This window comes from Cucurbita pepo, chromosome LG11 (assembly GCF_002806865.2).
Source record: "Cucurbita pepo subsp. pepo cultivar mu-cu-16 chromosome LG11, ASM280686v2, whole genome shotgun sequence".
Classification (NCBI taxonomy): domain Eukaryota; kingdom Viridiplantae; phylum Streptophyta; class Magnoliopsida; order Cucurbitales; family Cucurbitaceae; genus Cucurbita; species Cucurbita pepo.
The window spans coordinates 8,146,961-8,166,868 of record NC_036648.1 but is presented as its reverse complement, the minus strand read 5'-3'; the positions used below and the strand labels follow the sequence as shown (position 1 = coordinate 8,166,868).

At 34.3% G+C, this 19,908-nt stretch overlaps 2 protein-coding genes across 3 annotated transcripts; one reads left to right on the top strand and one right to left on the bottom strand.

The window, feature by feature from the left end:
• The first annotated feature begins 1,850 nt into the window (after positions 1 to 1,850).
• LOC111805778 (probable nucleolar protein 5-2) lies at positions 1,851 to 5,449 on the top strand. Of its 2 annotated transcripts, none has more exons than XM_023691006.1 (9): positions 1,851 to 1,965; positions 2,326 to 2,425; positions 2,739 to 2,780; positions 2,936 to 3,115; positions 3,213 to 3,377; positions 3,500 to 3,700; positions 4,067 to 4,564; positions 4,646 to 4,780; positions 4,858 to 5,449. In XM_023691006.1, exons 2-9 carry the CDS (start codon positions 2,348 to 2,350, stop codon positions 5,212 to 5,214), a joined length of 1,656 nt encoding a protein of 551 aa, XP_023546774.1. In that variant the 5' UTR covers positions 1,851 to 1,965; positions 2,326 to 2,347; the 3' UTR covers positions 5,215 to 5,449. The 2 variants fall into 2 exon arrangements, with proteins under 2 accessions (XP_023546774.1, XP_023546775.1); XM_023691007.1 differs by having other exon boundaries at positions 1,852 to 1,968.
• Positions 5,450 to 6,603: 1,154 nt separating this feature from the next.
• On the bottom strand, positions 6,604 to 19,677 carry LOC111804819 (translation initiation factor eIF-2B subunit epsilon-like). Its single transcript, XM_023689616.1, has 15 exons — positions 19,280 to 19,677; positions 18,570 to 18,800; positions 17,194 to 17,450; positions 16,427 to 16,436; positions 15,564 to 15,753; positions 14,262 to 14,524; positions 11,509 to 11,632; positions 10,915 to 10,991; positions 9,685 to 9,939; positions 9,529 to 9,605; positions 8,603 to 8,694; positions 7,566 to 7,648; positions 7,403 to 7,474; positions 7,073 to 7,198; positions 6,604 to 6,996 (listed from the first exon to the last, which is right to left on the bottom strand). The coding sequence occupies exons 1-15, from the start codon at positions 19,412 to 19,414 to the stop codon at positions 6,949 to 6,951; spliced, it is 2,040 nt and encodes a 679-aa protein (XP_023545384.1). The 5' UTR covers positions 19,415 to 19,677; the 3' UTR covers positions 6,604 to 6,948.
• Positions 19,678 to 19,908: the final 231 nt, after the last annotated feature.

The window sequence follows — 19,908 nt, the reverse complement described above, 5'->3', positions numbered from 1 at the left end:
TCGGTTCGGGAACTTCGGCATACCACCTCCGGTGCCGAGTGCCAACGGAGCAACCATTAACTGCAAAGAGGCTGCAAGGAAGTATAAAGGTGTAACAGTGTGAAACCTAGTGAAAAGAGTATGCACTTTGTCATGGATGTAGTCATAAAATACTAAGTTTGCAAATATAGCTACTGTGTTAAGGGTCAGTTTGTGCTGTTGTTTTCTGTAAATGAATGAAGTGGAACCTTTTTTTTTTCAAGGTTTTTGTATGAAGTAATAATTTCTACGTTTTAAGTAAAATGTTCGTAGATTAGACCATGAACTAAAAGTCTCTGGAAAAGTTCTATTGCGATTTTTGCATCGATGTAATGAAAGTAAGAGATCTTTTGATATAAATCCTTATGCTATTTTATAATGGATAATGCTACGAACAAACTCGATACTGAGGAATTGTATGTATTATAAACTTTGTTCAAAATCATTGTAAAACTATGATTAATGTAATATTCCACTAGATTTAGTTCGTAAGGATGTGGATGAAAATTTCAGAAAAAAGTATTTAAAAAAATATTTAGATTAAATGAATAAACATTTACGTGTTCGTGGATTTTTTACGATATAGAAATGTTGAATTACTCTCTATGTTGACGTCGGACGTATACTAACAAAATGCCACTTTCATTTTCAATAGCTCAATCGTATGAACTCCTTAGTTAAGCATATTTTGCTTGGATCAATTTTCTTCTAGAAGACCTCTTCGGTGGGGATAATGCTCATTTTTAGAAGCGACGTGACTATGTCGTAAGGAATAAAGGAAAATGTCGAAGTCTATCAAGTCCCAAATTCTTATCCAGATACTCGAAAGAGCCTCTAATAGACCTAAGCTAAGGCCAAATAGAATGACTACTAAATAGAGGAGCCCACCCAATGGCCCAACATGGCATAGAACTGCCAGCCCATCGAATTAGCCATGGCCAGCCATAGCCTACATGGACGACCCATGGGTCAGCCATACCACAAATAGGTCCAAGAACCACAAAACATGCATGCCCACTTAAGTATCAGTGAGGTTTACTCTTAGACGAACACGACTCTTCACAAATTTGATACTAACTTAAGTATTAAAATGTGTGGCTTACTATTAGACAAACACGACTCTCCACAATGGTATGATATTGTCCACTTTGAATATAAGCTCTCGTGACTTTGCTTTGAGCTTCCAAAAGGTCTCACGCCATTGAAGATAGTATTCCTTAATTATTCCCCAAAGGGGCTCACCCATGATTATTCTCTTAATTAGCCAATGTGTGACTTTCATCTAACACTTACTCCACATCGTATAATGTTTTTTTTAGACGAAGCAATTTTTGCTCTTCAAATTTACCCTCGATCTAAATTTTAATATAAAAAATTGATATATTTAACGAAACAATATAACACAAACTTAAAAACGATCACTCCCATCATTTTTATTAGACTATAATCATTCTAATCACTAAATTTTTAGTCTCGTCACATGTTATTCAGTCTCAATAATAAAATTAGGATTCTGAAATGTTTTGAATTCTCGACTATCAATAAAAAAAATCAATCAACCGACATTTTCATCGTGAGCATTGACTAATAATATATACATACCCTTGATCAAAAGTCGATCGCCACCTCCACTTTAGATCGATAGATGGATCGATCTCCTAGTTCGTATCGGGTGGAGACAATGATGGGTTTACTTAACCTAAAAAACTCAATTTACATACATTGCCACTAATGGACGAAAATAGGCATAACATTTTTATAAATACCTAAAATGTCCCCGACAAGCTTCAGTAAAACCCTTTTCAGCCGCTCTTAAACACTGCTATATAAATTTGTATATAACGTTCTTCCCAAACCCTTCTTGGCATTAAACCCTAGTTCTTGCTTCCCTTCCTGTCTCAGCCTCTCTCTTCTCCTCTACCCTCTCCAACGCAAAGCTTTGTCAAGGTAGTAGTGCAAATCTCTCTCTCTCTCTCTCTCTCCGTCTCTCTGTATTTTCATGGCTTCTAACTTTTGAGTTTCGTTAATGAGTAAGTTCGATAGTTTGCTGTAGCCGTGAAGTTTGGTGGGTTGCTTCTTGAATGGTCATGGGAGTTGAAGTATTGTAGTTTCTAGGAACTTTGGATTCTTGAAATAGGATAATGATGTATCTCGTTGGATATTCTAATGTGACTATTGGAATTGGATTTCTTTTTGTTTCTAATGTGTATACTGTTTTAATGTGGAAAGAACTGTGGAGTTGTGGATTTTGGGTTTTAAGCGAATGGTTTGACCGACGTTCAATCGGAATCGTGTTGCATTTCTCAGGTGTCTTTGGGAGGTCGTCAATATGCTTGTGTTGTTCGAGACGTCGGCGGGCTTTGCCCTGTTTAAAGTTTTGGATGAAGGAAAACTTTCCAAAGTTGAGGTATGTGATGTTTGGAAATTATACTGTTTTTGAATTTGTTTCATTTGAAGGTGGATGTTTAAAAATAACTTCTCTTTGTGGTTTATGTTGTCTCTCCCAATTTTTGTAATTATAAGTATGAGTTAAGTTGAAAATGCNGTTGTCTCTCAATCTTATGATTGCCCAATTTTTGTAATTATAAGTATGAGTTAAGTTGAAAATGCACCGTCCACTCTTTGTGGTTTACTGATGGCTTTCAATCTGATGAATGCGTATACTTATTTTTTTCCTTATGTGTATCTGGATCTTGATTTTCAAACTACTTCGAATGTAGGATTTGTGGAAGGATTTTTCCAATGCCGAATCTGCTAGACAGGTAATCTCTCTTTCGAACGTGGTTTCTCGATTCAAGTAATGCACTGTATTAGGACATCTAATATGTCAATTTGAACGCTTTCATTTTAATATTTTTGCTTGCTTGCTGCACCTCATTCTCTGTTGCTGAGGACCTGAACATTTTGGTTATATTAGGTGGTGAAGCTGAAGGCTTTTTCTAAGTTTGAAAACATGTCAGAAGCTTTGGAAGCTACCACGTTATTGATTGACAGCAAACCTAGCAAAGGCTTGCGGAAGTTTTTACGAGCCAACTGTGATGGGGAAACCTTGGGTGTTGCTGATTCTAAGCTTGGAAATATAATTAAAGAGAAGCTGGTATGCTGCTTATTCTAAAAATTATGTTTTACTGGTTCCTCATGAAAGTGATATAACTTATGAGTGTTGTGCATTTTTTGTTTTTGTTTTTGTGCAGCAAATAGATTGTGTGCACAACAACTCTGTTATGGAGTTGGTAAGAGGTTTAAGAAATCAATTGAACGAACTCATATCTGGCCTAGCTGTTCAAGATTTGGCACCAATGAGCTTGGGATTGTCTCATAGTTTGTCTAGGTATAAACTGAAGTTCAGTGCTGATAAGGTTTGTTCTTTTTCTGATTTGGGATTGATGGCTGCTGGCTTTTTTTATTGATGTTTATTGTTGATTTGTTAGTTCTCTTTTCCCAACAAATTGTCGTAATTCACTTTCTATACTAATTTCAGGTGGATACAATGATCATACAAGCTATTGGATTGCTTGATGATCTTGACAAGGAGTTGAATACTTATGCAATGCGTGTTAGGGAGTGGTATGGTTGGCATTTTCCAGAGCTTGCTAAAATTATTCAGGATAACATCCAATATGCCAAGGCAGTGAAATTTATGGGCAACCGTGACAATGCGGCCAAGCTCGATTTCTCTGAGGTATGTATCATTTTCTTTTGAACTTCTTTAACAAACTAAGTTCAACCCCTCATATTTATATATTTGGTCTTTGTTGAAGTTTGATGTCACCTGTATCTTGTTGCATGCCATTTTTTAAAATCTGGTGTACCTATTCTTCAAACTCGAACAAGTTTTGAACTATCTCATTATCTAGCTCTTTGACCAGTGGGAAAAATGTTAACTCTTTGACAAACCTTGTTGGAGTGAAATGTGTTTGTGGCTTCAAAAAAATGNTCAACTCTTTGACCAACCTTGTTGGAGTGAAATGTGTTTGTGGCTTCAAAAAAATGAACTTGATGTTTCCCAATGTAGCCGTACTAATTTTTCTTGCATATTTCATTCTAGATATTGTCAGAGGAGGTTGAGACTGAGCTGAAGGAGGCGTGTATGATATCAATGGGAACTGAAGTTAGTGAACTTGACTTGATGAATATTAGAGAGCTCTGTGACCAGGTCCTTTCGCTTTCCGAGTACAGAGCCCAACTGTATGATTATCTAAAAAGTAGGATGAACACCATTGCTCCTAATTTGACTGCACTTGTTGGAGAGCTCGTTGGTGCCCGCCTAATTGCCCATGGTGGCAGTTTACTTAATCTTGCTAAGCAGCCTGGAAGCACAGTGCAAATTCTTGGAGCTGAGAAGGCTCTGTTCAGAGCCCTGAAAACAAAGCATGCAACCCCCAAGTATGGTCTTATCTATCATGCATCCCTAATTGGCCAGGCAGCTCCAAAGCTCAAAGGAAAAATCTCTCGGTCTCTTGCTGCCAAAACTGCACTGGCCATTAGGTGTGATGCTTTGGGTGATGGCCAAGATAACACCATGGGACTTGAAAATCGTGCCAAGGTATTTTTCCTCGGTATTTTCCTCACTTGTGTCTTTGTAAGTTCTATGGAACCCAGTGTCTGAATCACTATGCTTACTCAGCTGGAAGCAAGGTTAAGGAGCCTCGAGGGCAGAGAGTTGGGACATGTTGCTGGGTCGGCTAAAGGCAAACCCAAAATTGAGGCCTACGACAAGGACCGAAAGAAGAGCATCGGGGGCTTGATAACTGCTGCTAAGGTCTGATTGCCATTTCAAAATCTGTAACTCCACTCTCACTTGTTTGTACGGATGATTGACTTTTCTGTTTTATGTAGACGTATAATCCCGCAGCCGATTCATTGCTTGGTAAACTCGAGAAGGCTAATGAGGTGGAAGCAGAGGCCCCAGTAACTGGTGAAGAGAAGAAAGAAAAGAAGAAGAAAAAGAAGAGGACAGAAGAAGAGGAAACAGTAATGGAGGAGGAAAAGTCGAAACCTGAAGTTGAAGATGCGGGGAAAGACGAGAAGAAGAAGAAAAAGAAGAAGAAACAAGCTGAAGAAGAAGAAGATGGTGGTGAGGAGAAGGAAAAGAAGAAGAAAAAGAAGAGAAAGCACGCAGAAGACGAAGAAGAGGAAGCCGAGCAGCCGAGCAAGAAGAAGGAAAAGAAGAAGAAGAAGAAAAGTGACGATTAAGAGTTGTGGAAGGAACCATTTTTGTTAGCATAGCCTGTAAAATTTGGTTGTTCGCTGCACTTTTGAAGTTCCATCTAAATCTCTCATGTAATCCCCAAATTCTTACAGTTTCTAATTCTCATGGCGAAAACTTCCTTCTAGTTGAAGAGCTTTCTTGCATTATTAAGTCTCTTCCACAGGGAAAATATGGTTTTGTGATTGAAATGTTAAGCTGTAATGCACTAGTGGTCTCTTTAATTTGGTTGGCTTCTGGCCAATTTTTAAATTTTAAAAATTAATTGCTTTATTATATATATATATATATGTATTAATTTTATCTCTAATATAGTAATTAANAGGGAAAATATGGTTTTGTGATTGAAATGTTAGGCTGTAATGCACTAGTGGTCTCTTTAATTTGGTTGGCTTCTGGCCAATTTTTAAAATTTAAAAATTAATTGCTTTATTATATATATATGTATTAATTTTATCTCTAATATAGTAATTAACTTTTTATTTTGGTTATTACTAAGTTTTAATAAGTAAAAACTTTTTAGACCCAAATTTGCAATTTTGAAAAACAGGACAAAATAGATTGAATCTCAAAGTTTTTTAAACAAAATTTACAATGTAACTTAAAATATATTTCAAATTAGAAAAATAGATTATAAATATAATTTANCTAAGTTTTTTAAACAAAATTTACAATGTAACTTGTAATATATTTCAAATTAGAAAAATAGATTATAAATATAATTTAATTTTTATGTTTTGGAAGTATAAAATTTTCAATTCAATAAATGAAATGTTTTTTTCTTTTAACAAAAGGTTAATTCCAAACTTTAATTCTAATAAAAGATTAATATATACNGGTTTGGAAGTATAAAATTTTCAATTCTATAAATGAAATGTTTTTTTCTTTTAACAAAAGTTAATTCCAAACTTTAATTCTAATAAAAGATTAATATATACATCTAACATTAATCATTTAAATACATTTATTAGTACATTTATTAGATTAATGAAAGATGATTTAACATGACACAAAAGTAAGTCAAATTATAAAAAGTAAAGACAAGCATAACTCAACGGTAATTAACATATACCTCTTCCTTGAGTCAAAGGTTTAAATTTTCATATTTCACTCATTGTAAACGAACTTAACTCAGCTATCATTACTGTGTACTTACTCGGAGACAAAAATAAACTTTTTTTTTGTGGAAGATCGGAGATACACTAACTCAAATAAATANACATTTATTAGTACATTTATTAGATTAATGAAAGATGATTTAACATGACACAAATGTAAGTCAAATTATAAAAAGTAAAGACAAGCATAACTCAACGGTAATTAACATATACCTCTTCCCCGAGTCAAAGGTTTAAATTTTCATATTTCACTCATTGTAAACGAACTTAACTCAGCTATCATTACTATGTACTTACTCAGAGACAAAAATAAACTTTTTTTGTGGAAGATCGGAGATACACTAACTCAAATAAATAAACGGAAAAAAATCACAAAGTAAGATTTAAACATTTCCCCAAAATTTTCTTTCTATGACAGGACATGGACAATAGACAATCATAGAAGTTGAAAAAAAATGGAAAAAAAAAAAAAAAAACCAAGTTTCCTTTCACATTAGGGAAACCTGGTAGCTACTGTGAAGATTTGACGTTTACTCAGCAACAATGGACTTCCTCACTCTGCCCTGTGATCTTTGCTATTCTACAGATGTTATTCCACCATTTCTATTCCTCCTCTTCATCATCTTCCTCTTCTGATGCAACTCTTAACCACTGTACCAAAGCTACAAATAAGTTCCTATCTATTTGAAAATGAAACAGATAACAGGCCGTAAAAAGTCTCCCTTACTTCGATGAATTTCTCGGCCTGCTTAACGAAAAGTTTATCCGAATCATCCGCTTCCTTTTTCTCATCATCCCACCTTAGAATAGCATCTTCTTGAATGATTTCTTGGTCATATAGATGACACAAAATCTATGGAACACAAAATGTGTACGAAAATCATTCACCTCACCCTTAAGGGAAAAATATCATAAATACAGGTACATCCTGATAGACTATCATTTTTCAGCCTCGAATATTATCTAGAAGTCGATCTATACTGATCGTAATTAACCTCGAATAAGGAATGCATGTTATCTATCTAGAGACTCATTTTCCAAAAAACAATAAAAATACCTTAGTAAAATGTGGGGTGAATTCCTTGGCCGATTCCAGGCACATCTCTTCAAATTTTAATATCACTTCAATCTGCAGAGGATATGGGGTTTGTTCAACTACTTGCACTAAGTACAATATATTGGTTAAGTTTATCAGCTAACGGTGTTAAAAGCCGCAATACCTCTTCATCCATGTCAGTTAAGTAGTACTTCAAAAGTTTTTTCCATTTCGTAATTATATTTGTAGTGTTTTGCAGTAGCTCACCTGAAACAGATGGAATTAATTTGGCAGTTTCAGAAAAGAAAAAGAAAAAGAAAAAGGAACAAAGAGTACATGAAGGAAAGAAACCCTTCAAACTCAAACCAATTTTTTCATAAAAAATTAGCTAGAATGGTTTTTCATAAGGCAATTTCTTCGACAACCTTCAAACTCAGTTTCCAGATGAACGTTGGTAGCAAACCATTTGATATACCGAGGCATGGTATTGTAAGCTCTAATCCAATGCAGACTAATTGACGGCATAATATATTGCAAATTCAAGATGATAAAATGTTAACAGGTAACGCAAATCTTCACAAAATGTATCATCACAGCACATAGTTTGGTATTATTAGACTTTACTTGATCATGAGGTATTAAATCTCTGTCCATTTCCATACGTTCATGGATCTAACCTCGAGATCTCCATATACCGTAGAAAATTTGACGAAATGTAAAAACAAAAATAGCAATAAGATGTCACCAAGTGTTTTTAATATTAACAATAAGCCTAAGTGTAAATGATTACTTATTAATTTAAATACTTTTGAATTTTTTCTTTTTTATGATTTTTTTCGATAACAAAAAAATTCATCAAGATCGACATTTTTTTTTAATCTTTCTATGAATACTTTCATAAAAATGAGAACTTAACCTTTTCGTTTACATTAACGTTTTAAACTTTGCTTATCATAAAGTCTCCATACCAAAAAGGAAAGACAGCTCAAAGCACTTACTAGATGAACCATGTNACTTATTAATTTAAATACTTTTGAATTTTTTCTTTTTTATGATTTTTTTCGATAACAAAAAAATTCATCAAGATCGACATTTCTTTTTTTTATCTTTCTATGAATACTTTCATAAAAATGACAACTTAACGTTTTCGTTTACATTAACGTTAACTTTGCTTATCATAAAGTCTCCATACCAAAAGGAAAGACAGCTCAAAGCACTTACTAGATGAACCATGTGGAGAGTCTAAGGCAAATTTCATCAGAGAATAAAACAATGCTCCTGCACAATCTGCAGCCACCTTATTATATGACAACCTGCCGAGAGAGTTAATTTAAGCAAGCAGTATACAAACACTGAGCCTAGGTTCAAAACTTCTAAACATCCCAACCACTAGTGCGAAAGCAGAAACAAACTTATACTCGATTAATTGTATTAAAGAAAGAACAAAATTTTATCGGCAAATATTCTTATATNTCAAAACATCCCAACCACTAGTGCGAAAGCAGAAACAAACTTATACTCGATTAATTGTTTTAAAGAAAGAACAAAATTTTATCGGCAAATATTCTTATATTGCTCCATCTCTAATAGATAATTTAACCGAAAAAATGCCTGCCATAGCAAACAATATAGAAAGAGAATGGCTGTCATCAAGAAATTATAATTTGCAAAAACAAGAAACAATCAACCTCCAGAATGAGACTGAAGCGTCCAAAACCAAATGTTCACGACAGGAAATCTCACTTTTATTTCTTTTAAAGAAAATTAATCTCTTTTGCACCTTGAACGACACAAATTGAAGACACCTTGCAAATGTGAATCGATTTCAAACGTAAAAGCTCACAACAGAAAATCCTTGTTTTTTTAGAAAAAGAAACGTTAATCTTCTTTTACGTGACACAACCTTGCAGACATCTTGCATATGTAGGAATTCAACAAAACGTCTGTTAAGAGGTTTGAGAACACTTTTCAGTCAATAAGTGATATTGAAAAAATATCTCCAACAGCAGCGACATAAATACAATAAAATCAATTGAACAAAAAATAAATTTGAAATTGGGCAGAACGCAACAACATAAAGTCATTCAAAAGGGAAAGAAGAAAAAGATATGAAATCACCGCAAAAACAAAAAGAGATGATAGCATACCGCAATGAGTTCACTTCCAAAATTACATTGTCTACTTTAATATTTTCGTGCACACCTCTCAGAAACGTTGCTTCAACCTGTAAATAAAAACTAATAGAAGTTAGCAAGCAAAAGATTGTCCCTGCCACCAGCCATCAGAAAAACGAAACTTCTAACCTCTTTCTCAAAGTGGATGGAGTCATCTCTAGAGTCTTCGTTATCATCACCATCTGAGACATTTGAATCAGACTTCGACTCTCCTGAAGTTGGAAGAACATTAGCATCTCGAGTTAACTCCAGCTCATCATCTGTCGCTTTTTGCAGAGTCTTCTCAAGTTTATCGGCAGGAATGGGTGCAACTGAGTGCCTCCATTCTTCTTCAACACTTCCTTCACAAATTGACCAAACATGTCCTATACCTCCATTGCCTAGCTGAGAATAACAGTAGAGAATGTCAGAGTCGATTACCCTCTTATACTTGAACCCAAAAGGCCAAGTTTCTATCCTGATTCTTAATAAAGTTAAGGACAATATTTAAAAATAAAAAAATTCAGAAGGCATGTTAATTAAAAAAGACATATGCTAAGGGGTTTCGAAGACAATAAGGATTTGAACATATATAATCTAGTTGAAGAAATTAACAAAAAAGTTTCAAAAAGATCATAATAGAGAATTAGTCTAAATTCTCCAACCCCAGACCTTTTTAATAAAAACAGTTCATTCGCTTTATATAAAAATGCAAAAAATCTTCTTTGAAAAAAAAAAAAAAAAAACAGTTTAATTAAGACGAATGTGTAGCCTCCCTATCGTTAAGAGGCTTATTAAATGGCAAGACTCAACCATTATCCATTCAATGCTCGCATTTTTTGACAAAGGTGAACCTCGCAACTACAAAGCTTGTACAACCTAGGAAAAGCAATGCTCAAAGGCATTTTCATAGCACCTATTCTTTTTAATAGAAACAGAAAAGTTGCGAAGGACACTGCTCCTTTATGAGTATTATAGAACTTCTTGTGGCACCTAATTTGAAAATGAGCTATTTAATTTTCTCTTCGCATCAAACCATGGAATTCCACAAGGTTCTACTGCTTCTGGCGGCAGATATGTAAATACCATAAACTACCATCAGCTGCAAATTTCAATGGGATATCTAGATCAGATAGCATGAACCTTGAACCCATATAAAATCTCATAAAGCACATCTAGAACTTCCCTAGCACGAGACATTTACATTATTAATTGTAATCACCTAGTATTCTAAGCTGACATCCCGCATATGATTTAGCATAAAAACTTGGACAGAACTATGCAAAGAATGACCACTTTTTTTTTTCTCTACATCAATTTGAGTTTGTTGACATATTCCTGATATTGTTTATCAGGCTAGAAGATCTGAAAAATACCAACCTCAGATGCAGGCCAGCCTTGCATTTCAAGCGATTTGGACATCAGTTCATTATTTGACTTGTCCGTTGTATCTGCAACTGTATATGCCAAAGTAATGTAAGCTGCGGCAGTTCATTACACAAAGACCTTAAAACTAAATGGCTTTAATTTTCAGTCGAAATACCAATCCAACAACCAATTTAAAAGTCCAAGTTGTTCACAAAGGCATTCCAGCCCAAATAAATCCTTTTTTTTTTTTTTTTTTTTTTGTTGTCAAATCACAATCATATTCCTACGAAGAGCATTTTTCATTAGAAATTCTATTGTTTCTTCCTCCCCATGCCTCAAATCAGAGAGAGAATTGATGAACATAATGATCCTCGTCTCCTTATATTGAAGAAATTCACCTTACCACTCACCCTCTCGTCTATTCTAAATCTCTTGCCACCTGGAAAACCCTTGATACCTTTTTCTCTCTAGTCTTACTCACTCTTTCATAATTTCATTACCTGAAGTGAAATGGTTTCTTATCATCAAGAAAACATTAAATGGCCCGTTGAAGTAAAGTTTGCTCAAAATGAATAGGAAGTATTTGCCTTAAAGTTAATTTATTACATTCTACTATACCACTGCTATTATCTGCATATTCCAGCTCATCATCGCTATCTTGATTGATTGGCTGCTGAAACAAAGATACCTTTGAATATGATGGAACAATAAACTGATCCCCTACAACAACCTGTGTAATGCCAAAATAGAAAAGTCAGCAGAGCTACAAGAAAAAAGGATCAAGAAACGTTGAGTTCATATATCAAGAGTAGGGCATAACCAGAATACATTAACGTGATATTTCTTATTTTAATATTTAATTGAATATATTGGTTCAAATTGTCTTACAAAATCGATGATTTTTTTTAATCTTCTAATAAAACGGTTTCTTTATCTTTTTTCTCCATATACGTGGGACGCTACATTTAATTTATCAAATATAAAACCGTACCTAACAACATCACATATTTGCTCATAGTTGTATGTTTGATCAACCCAATGTTGATAAAGTTTTTGCTATGGGGAGGAAGAGTTGTGTTATATTTCAAAGTTGATCGAGAAAAACTCTACATAGGTGGTTCTTTTGGAACATTCTCCATGACCATACATGTATCAAATATTAAATAATGAATCTACCTAATACATGTACTACCACTACGGTGATACATGAATAATTTAATAGTACCTAACAACATCACATATTTGCTCATAGTTGTATGTTTGATCAACCCAATGTTGATAAAGTTTTTGCTATGGGGAGGAAGAGTTGTGTTATATTTCAAAGTTGATCGAGAAAAACTCTACATAGGTGGTTCTTTTGGAACATTCTCCATGACCATACATGTATCAAATATTAAATAATGAATCTACCTAATACATGTACTACCACTACGGTGATACATGAATAATTTAATAGTACCTAACAACATCACATATTTGCTCATAGTTGTATGTTTGATCAACCCAATGTTGATAAAGTTTTTGCTATGGGGAGGAAGAGTTGTGTTATATTTCAAAGTTGATCGAGAAAAACTCTACATAGGTGGTTCTTTTGGAACATTCTCCATGACCATACATGTATCAAATATTAAATAATGAATCTACCTAATACATGTACTACCACTACGGTGATACATGAATAATTTAATACATGTATCTGCTAAATGAATCTCAACTCTCATGACTCTTCAAATATTAACCAAGTACATGGACCTCTCATGTACACGTATCCCACAAATTCGTGTATCTCTAGGTGCATGAAACAAGTTTAATATCTAACATCCTAGCCAGGTTTAAAATAATCAATTTCATATGACTTTGATCCTATGCACAAAAAATGATTTTCCTTGTCCAACAACTAAGTCAAAAATAAAAGAATAGGATAACAGTAAAACACCTTGAGATTCGAGAACTGTAGAGCTAAAAGATATACACTGGATTGATCATCAATCCATTTTGACTAAGCCATTCAAATGAAAATAATTTTAAAGTGCATGTCAATCCAATAATGCATTTTTTAGAAACATTTTGACATATAATTTATAACATTCGCTCATTGACAACCAAAGAACCAAGTAGAAAAATAGAGGGTACACTTGAAATTCTTAACTTATAGAGTGGACCAAAGGTAAAACATTTCCCATAAATACATAGTGCACACCATCGAAGACTGAGCCGTAAACTTTNAAAAATAGAGGGTACACTTGAAATTCTAAACTTATAGAGTGGACCAAAGTTAAAACATTTCCCACAAATACATAGTGCACACCATCGAAGACTGAGCCGTAAACTTTTGTTTTGAACATGAAACAAAACTTTTAACCAGAAATGAAAAGAGACTCAACTATATGAAGTCAAAGTCAACTTATAGTTATAAAAAATAAGATTTTAACCATATATTGATTAGATAAGTTCAAGCCGGCTACTTTTTCATCTTTTTGTGATTTTGTATCGTTTATGGCTTCTAGTTAGAGTGCTCAAGATAGGTTGTTTTGTAACTACATTTTAGAAACCATTAACTTGGATTGAAAGGTTTTTTTGTAACCCTTCCTTCCGGAAAAGGGAAGCCTTATCCCCTTGTCCCTTGGGCTGTTTTGTTGAGGAATCTTACCGCATGAATAAAATCCTTTGTTTTTCATTAAAGAAAAAAAGAATTGCAACATCCAAAAAGTTTTTTTTTTTTATTAGAAACGCTCATACTAAGAAAAATTGAAGCCTAAAAGCCAAGCCACAAAAAGGGCGTCCAATGTGAAGCTAGGGAGATAAAACAAAAATGAAAAGCAATTTCCTACTCGGGAAAAGAGAAGNTCTTTTTTTATTAGAAACGCTCATAGTAAGAAAAATTGAAGCCTAAAAGCCAAGCCACAAAAAAGGGCGTCCAATGTGAAGCTAGGGAGATAAAACAAAAATGAAAAGCAATTTCCTACTCGGGAAAAGAGAAGGGCATACAAAAGATTAAATGGATGGCACAATCCAGCTTCAAGGACATCTGAGTAGTAAACAGCCATAGGCCAATTATCAACGTAAGGAACACATTTGTCGTTAGTGTTAAATCATTTGACACTCTTGAAGCCAATTTTATCAGATATTATAATTTTTTTGTGCGTGAGTACTATAGATCACTTCAATTGATTACGGTCAATAAATAGACTAGCTGCATTAATAAACAAAAAGAAGGAACAATANAATCATTTGACACTCTTGAAGCCAATTTTATCAGATATTATAAATTTCTGTGCGTGAGTACTATAGATCACTTCAATTGATTACGGTCAATAAATAGACTAGCTGCATTAATAAACAAAAAGAAGGAACAATACCTTGAAAGACAAAATTACACCAGGTTCCAGTTCTGCCCCTGACTTTATAATAACTCCATCACAGACGATAGCATGACTAAGTTTACAGCCATCTTCAATGGTGACGTTGTCCCATATATAAGAGCCTTCAATTGTAACATTAGATCCAATGCTACAACCTTGCCCAATAATTGAATTCGTAATTTTGGTGTTGTCACCAATTTTGCTGTTATCTCCAATAACAGTAAACGGACCAACCTGTGCAGAGCGTGCCTGCAGTATTTCTGAAGAGAACGCAATGTCATCACTTAATAAATGGAATATGTAAGGGAAGAGCAACAACTCCAAAGAAGTTTGTAAAAAAAAATTGGCCGCATTGAGAGTAATATAGCAAACTAAATGTCACCAACATGAAACTTGACCTGAANTTGTAAAAAAAATTGGCCGCATTGGGAGTGATATAGCAAACTAAATGTCACCAACATGAAACTTGACCTGAATAATATGAGAGCCACTGACCCTCGCTATAAAACCTAAACATACTGCATATTGGATAGATGAAATCATACAAGACAAACCCAAACTTCGTGAAGTCCACAATATCTCTTGTTCATAACTTGGATCTTGACCCATGAAGTGAGATTGACATAATAATCGATTTGTGAAAAAANTTGATGAAATCATACAAGACAAACCCAAACTTCGTGAAGTCCACAATATCTCTTGTGCATAACTTGGATCTTGACCCATGAAGTGAGATTGACATAATAATCGATTTGTGAAAAAACCTTTTGTAATACACCTATTTTGTTGGTCTACTTGGATTGGAGGCCATTTCTTCCATTCCTCCTAATCCCCCTAAGGCAGCAAGATTGTTCTCCTTTTGTAATTTATAATATAGCTTTTCTTGTTTCTCATTTAAATGAATAAAAAACAATATTATTTTAAAAAGTATGTTTATAACATGGCTCCTCCATACAAAAGAAATCAATGACATCGTGAAGTAAGCTAGGCAAAAGAAGCTCGTCCAAGATAGTCAGAAGCTAAATCTTTTTCCATGGAACCATTTAACGAACAAACAATTATGTGATCAAAATCAAAAGAGACGTCATTGGCATTGCAAAAGAAGATAATAAAAGCATCACATAGCAACGCAACAAAGAAGAAAAAGACAAGCTCATGAGCTTTTGAGGGCAAAGGAAAGAATATAATATCAGGGGTAAGAAAATACTGGTCTCCAGTGATGACGTTGAGTAACATGAAGAAAAACATCAACGAGCCTTGCCTCAACTTAAGCAATTTGTTTAATCACTTAATTATTACCTGATGCTCGATACATTCCCTGCCTTTCAAGTTTATAAGCAGAATTCCCAAAGAATTTAACATCCGGTACCAGTGGATATGTCCACCTTTGTATTATGTCCTTACTAACGGTGTCATAGCTTCGATAATTATCGATTCTGGCTGCATAGCTTGAGCAAATTTCGTGTGTGTAAATCTTGTAACCCATGATCTGAAAATCATTGTCCATAATTATATTGGCATTACAAAATAATGTACAAGGGTATATAAAAAAACAAGCCCACCAAAAGGAGCTCCAACACTAACTAATGTTTATAATAACAAACATTATTACAAGTTTCTCTCTCAGCCACTCTACCCAATTCCACATTTTCTCTCTCCCAACCCATCTCTACGCTATCTCTCACTCAATTCCACATTTCTCTTTCCCACTCTCCCACCCATCCATAAAGTATTTCCTCTCACATATTAACTTTTGATTCCCTCTCAACCTAACCAAATAAACTTAATATTAATCAAGTTTGAATATAAAAGGTTGCTAATTTATTTCCATAAACTAATTCTAAAATTTTTGTCTTTATGTTAATTTAATACTCTCTTATTCAATGGATAGGCTTTTTGTAACTCCTTGGATGCGGAGCTTTCCCCTCTTTTATAGTAATTTCATGCCATCAATAAAATGGTTTCTTATTAAAAAATAACTCAAAACAGATCTTTTTTTAATAAGAAAAATGAATGAAATCTTATACAATCAAGGGATAAGTTCGGGAGGTTGCTAGGTTTAATGTCACCAAACTTCAGTCACAAAAATAAACATGATAATAAATAAATAACCAAGTCTTAACTCCCACCATTTTAAGTGACGTGCTAATAGAAGTAAGCACCTTACTCATTCTTGAATGGGAAAAACATAAAGAGTAGGATAAAGTTTTCTACTAAAAAACTTTCTTCCCACATAATTTTGAAAATGAATGAAAATATATAATTAACAAAAAAAAACACAAAGAAACTGAATTAATTCATTATGTCGTTGGAGTCATAATTCGAGCATATATATCAAAAGCTGTCATTGTTCATGAAATAAAATAAGCTTAATTTAATAGATATAAAATTCTTATTAAAAAGAAAAAGGAAAAAAAAAAAAAAAAAAAAAAAAAAAAAAAAGGAGGTAACAGTCCTAAACAACAACAATTATAGATAGTTGTCGAACAATTACTCGATGAATTGATTTTCGCTTCCTGTTCCTTCTTTTTCCTGGCTGCTTTTCGCTTCTTCACACCCGACGGCATAATTGGCCTCTACTCAAGACTGAATCCTTTACGCAACCCGCCTGTGGGCTCTATGCAACAAAAATTCTCGCTCCGTGTCACTGCAGTTGTGGAGAGAATCCTGTGGAAGTAGGGCAAGAGAAGGGAAATGGGAGGAAGAAGGAAGAGGAATTTCAATGGGGGATTCGTCAAAACTCCATTAGCGGAAAGAAAGTGTGTTTATAAAGCGAAAAAATGAGGTTGGTTTGGTCTGGTTGGTTCCATTCCTTCTTCCTCTTCGCGGCTTTGCGTTTCAAATTAAATAAATAAGACAAAATCGCTATTTATACTCACGCGCTTCCACTCAAATTCCTCGAGTTAAATTACCATTTTACCCTTATCGCTCTNTAATTCCTTTTGAATCGTCAGCCCTATCCTCATAGTATAAGAGCTGCTTAGAATTATGATCAATTGCCATAAACAGTTCATCAGTGCCAAGCCGAGATTGGTGTGTGATTGGAGAAGGCTTTGACCGTTTGACAACCATAGTCATTACGGCATTACTATCTTTCTTCTTTCTATCTTTGTGTTCTTGAAGAGCTTGCGTAAGTGGCATGTTGCTTACGGTGTCTCCAGTGATAAGTACAAAATCACCATGTATCTTCAAAAGGGTAAATTTAGAGGTATTATAAGACACCTGAGTGAAACAACCTATACAAACTGGATTGCACAATGAATCACTCATAAAGGTTATGAAAGTGCAAAGTCACTCATTATGACAGTTTTTTGGCACTGTAAATAAAATTTATAATGTAGTGTGGTAAATGAAAAAGTGACAGTAGAAAGTTTCTTTTTCTCTTTAGAAATTTGCCCTCTTGATCATCTTAACAGCATTAAGGTAGAGGTNTTCTTTTTCTCTTTAGGAATTTGCCCTCTTGATCATCTTAACAGCATTAAGGTAGAGGTGCCACCATACATACATCACTTTTTAACATTATATACACTCGTAAAACTTCCTTTTCTTATAACAAAAAAGTCGACGCATGAATATCCTTTTTCTCTGAGAAAAACACTAATGTGTAAACATTTATTTTCTTTTCAAACAAAACAATCAGTGTTGCCAAAAATAAAGTTTAACACTTGAAAACAAATGCACAAAATTACAAACCATGCATCAATTAGTTAAACTTCAAATTGAAACCATATGCTGTTCAAACTTAAATTGAATAAACCGCTCCTCATGATACAGATATCTAAGGAAAGATATGATAATCAAAATAGCTAAGTGGACCAATTTTCAAGGGTAACTCTTGCTCTTGACTAATGAGATGATCATATCAAATTATAGTAAATGAAATTAACAAGTATGGGTTCGAGTTACTCAAGAAAATATTTANCAATTGCTCTTGCTCTTGACTAATGAGATGATCATATCAAATTATAGTAAATTAAATTAACAAGTATGGGTTCGAGTTACTCAAGAAAATATTTAAATGTGTTTATTTTGGATTTGAGAGTGGAACAAAACGTATCAACAGCTCAAAATCCATAAATAAACAAATGTGAGTGAATATTTGGATTTGGGAATGGATAAAAACGCATCAATCAACATCCATTTCTTTTGTCAGGATTTAGTTCTTATAGAGAATGCCGGTATTAAAATAAGTCCCATATATCAGTNATGCATCATTCAAAATCCATTTCATGTGTCAGGATTTAGTTTTTATAGAGAATGCCGGTATTAAAATAAGTCCCATATATCAGTTCCAGACATGCGTACCACATTTCTTTCATAGATCAAACGCAGGGCGTCTCCAGCACTAATGGAGTTGTGTGACTCTATAGTTGTGACTGCAAAGTCTGGTAGGGATACCCACTCAGAGTTCTCCAAGTAATCAATTACTTGTTTCGAGTTAGCACAGCAAAATACAAACACCTCTTCAACACCAGCCGATTCGAGCCAGGATAAGGCATAATTAATCATAGGGACATTTACCAGCGGCAGTAATACCTATAAATATTAAAAGAAAAGGGAAAATGTTAATGGAACAAGAAGCATCATACAAATTTTCAATGCTTCAAGAACGTTGCAACTTATTTAAGGTCTTCATACGTGATCTCTATGCAATCAGCTTGTAGCAAAGTGGCTATACAAAATGAAGCAACACGAGAGAATAGATAATTGGCATAGCTAAGCTTCTAGTTTTAAAGTTTTAAGTTGTGTTAACCGCTACCAAATGATGAAGTTCGCATACAATAACTTGTGTAGCAAGTAAACATATAGCTGTGACAACTTGAATTGCACGCAGCTTGATATTATGGCCGATAAAAAGCTTACAACAGGATTTTTTTTTTTTGGGTAACAGCCCCCGAATGAAGGGCTATAATTTTCCAAACTAGTATCGAACTATTAGCTAAATTATGAACACATAGAAAGAAATACGCACGAACTATAATTCCGAAGAAACACTTCGGTTTTCTGGAAAATACCTTGGGTCGTTCAAGCGTTATGGGACGAAACTTAGTGGTAAAGCTATCGGCAAGAAGAACTGCCTGCAACGAAACTCGTGCCAACTCCTCGGAGTCCTCGGAAACCCGCGATGCCCCCTTTCTCTGAGCACCCATTTCTTCGTTTTTCTCGAAGAATAAAAACACTATGCAACAAGATTGATGTGCAGAGCAGCACCAATGCGACGATTAGCAGTTTCGAATAGGCGATTAAATGGATTGAGACCCGGTTGGATGAAGGGGAAAAACCCTAATTAAAACCTGTAGGAATTAATGAGGAAGACGAAAGCCTGAGAATCTTGGTGTTTTTTGTTTTCCCTCTTTGTGAGCTGGGAATAAGCTCAGAGCTCGAAGATGGTATCTAATGGCGTCTTTACAAAAGTTGTGATGGCAAAAAGGAGTTTGCAGTAGAATATAATATAATATGACTAAGTTTTGTTAGTCTACTTTGTTCAACATTTGATGATTCTATTAACATCACTAAGTTTTTTTACTATGCTTTCGAGACTCACACTACTTTATTCGACATTTGAGGATTCTATTAACATGACTAAGTTTAGGGCATGACTCTGATACCATATTAGATGAACACAACTTTCCACAAGTATGAT

What these genes read in the sequence shown, in the direction of transcription:
- LOC111805778 (XM_023691006.1), top strand. Translation starts at nt 2,348, where the DNA reads ATGCTTGTGTTGTTCGAGACGTCGGCGGGCTTTGCCCTGTTTAAAGTT. An exon ending in GAAAACTTTCCAAAGTTGAG is followed by an intron (nt 2,426 to 2,738) that starts GTATGTGATGTT and finishes CTTCGAATGTAG; the next exon opens with GATTTGTGGAAGGATTTTTC. An exon ending in GCTTGATAACTGCTGCTAAG is followed by an intron (nt 4,781 to 4,857) that starts GTCTGATTGCCA and finishes TGTTTTATGTAG; the next exon opens with ACGTATAATCCCGCAGCCGA.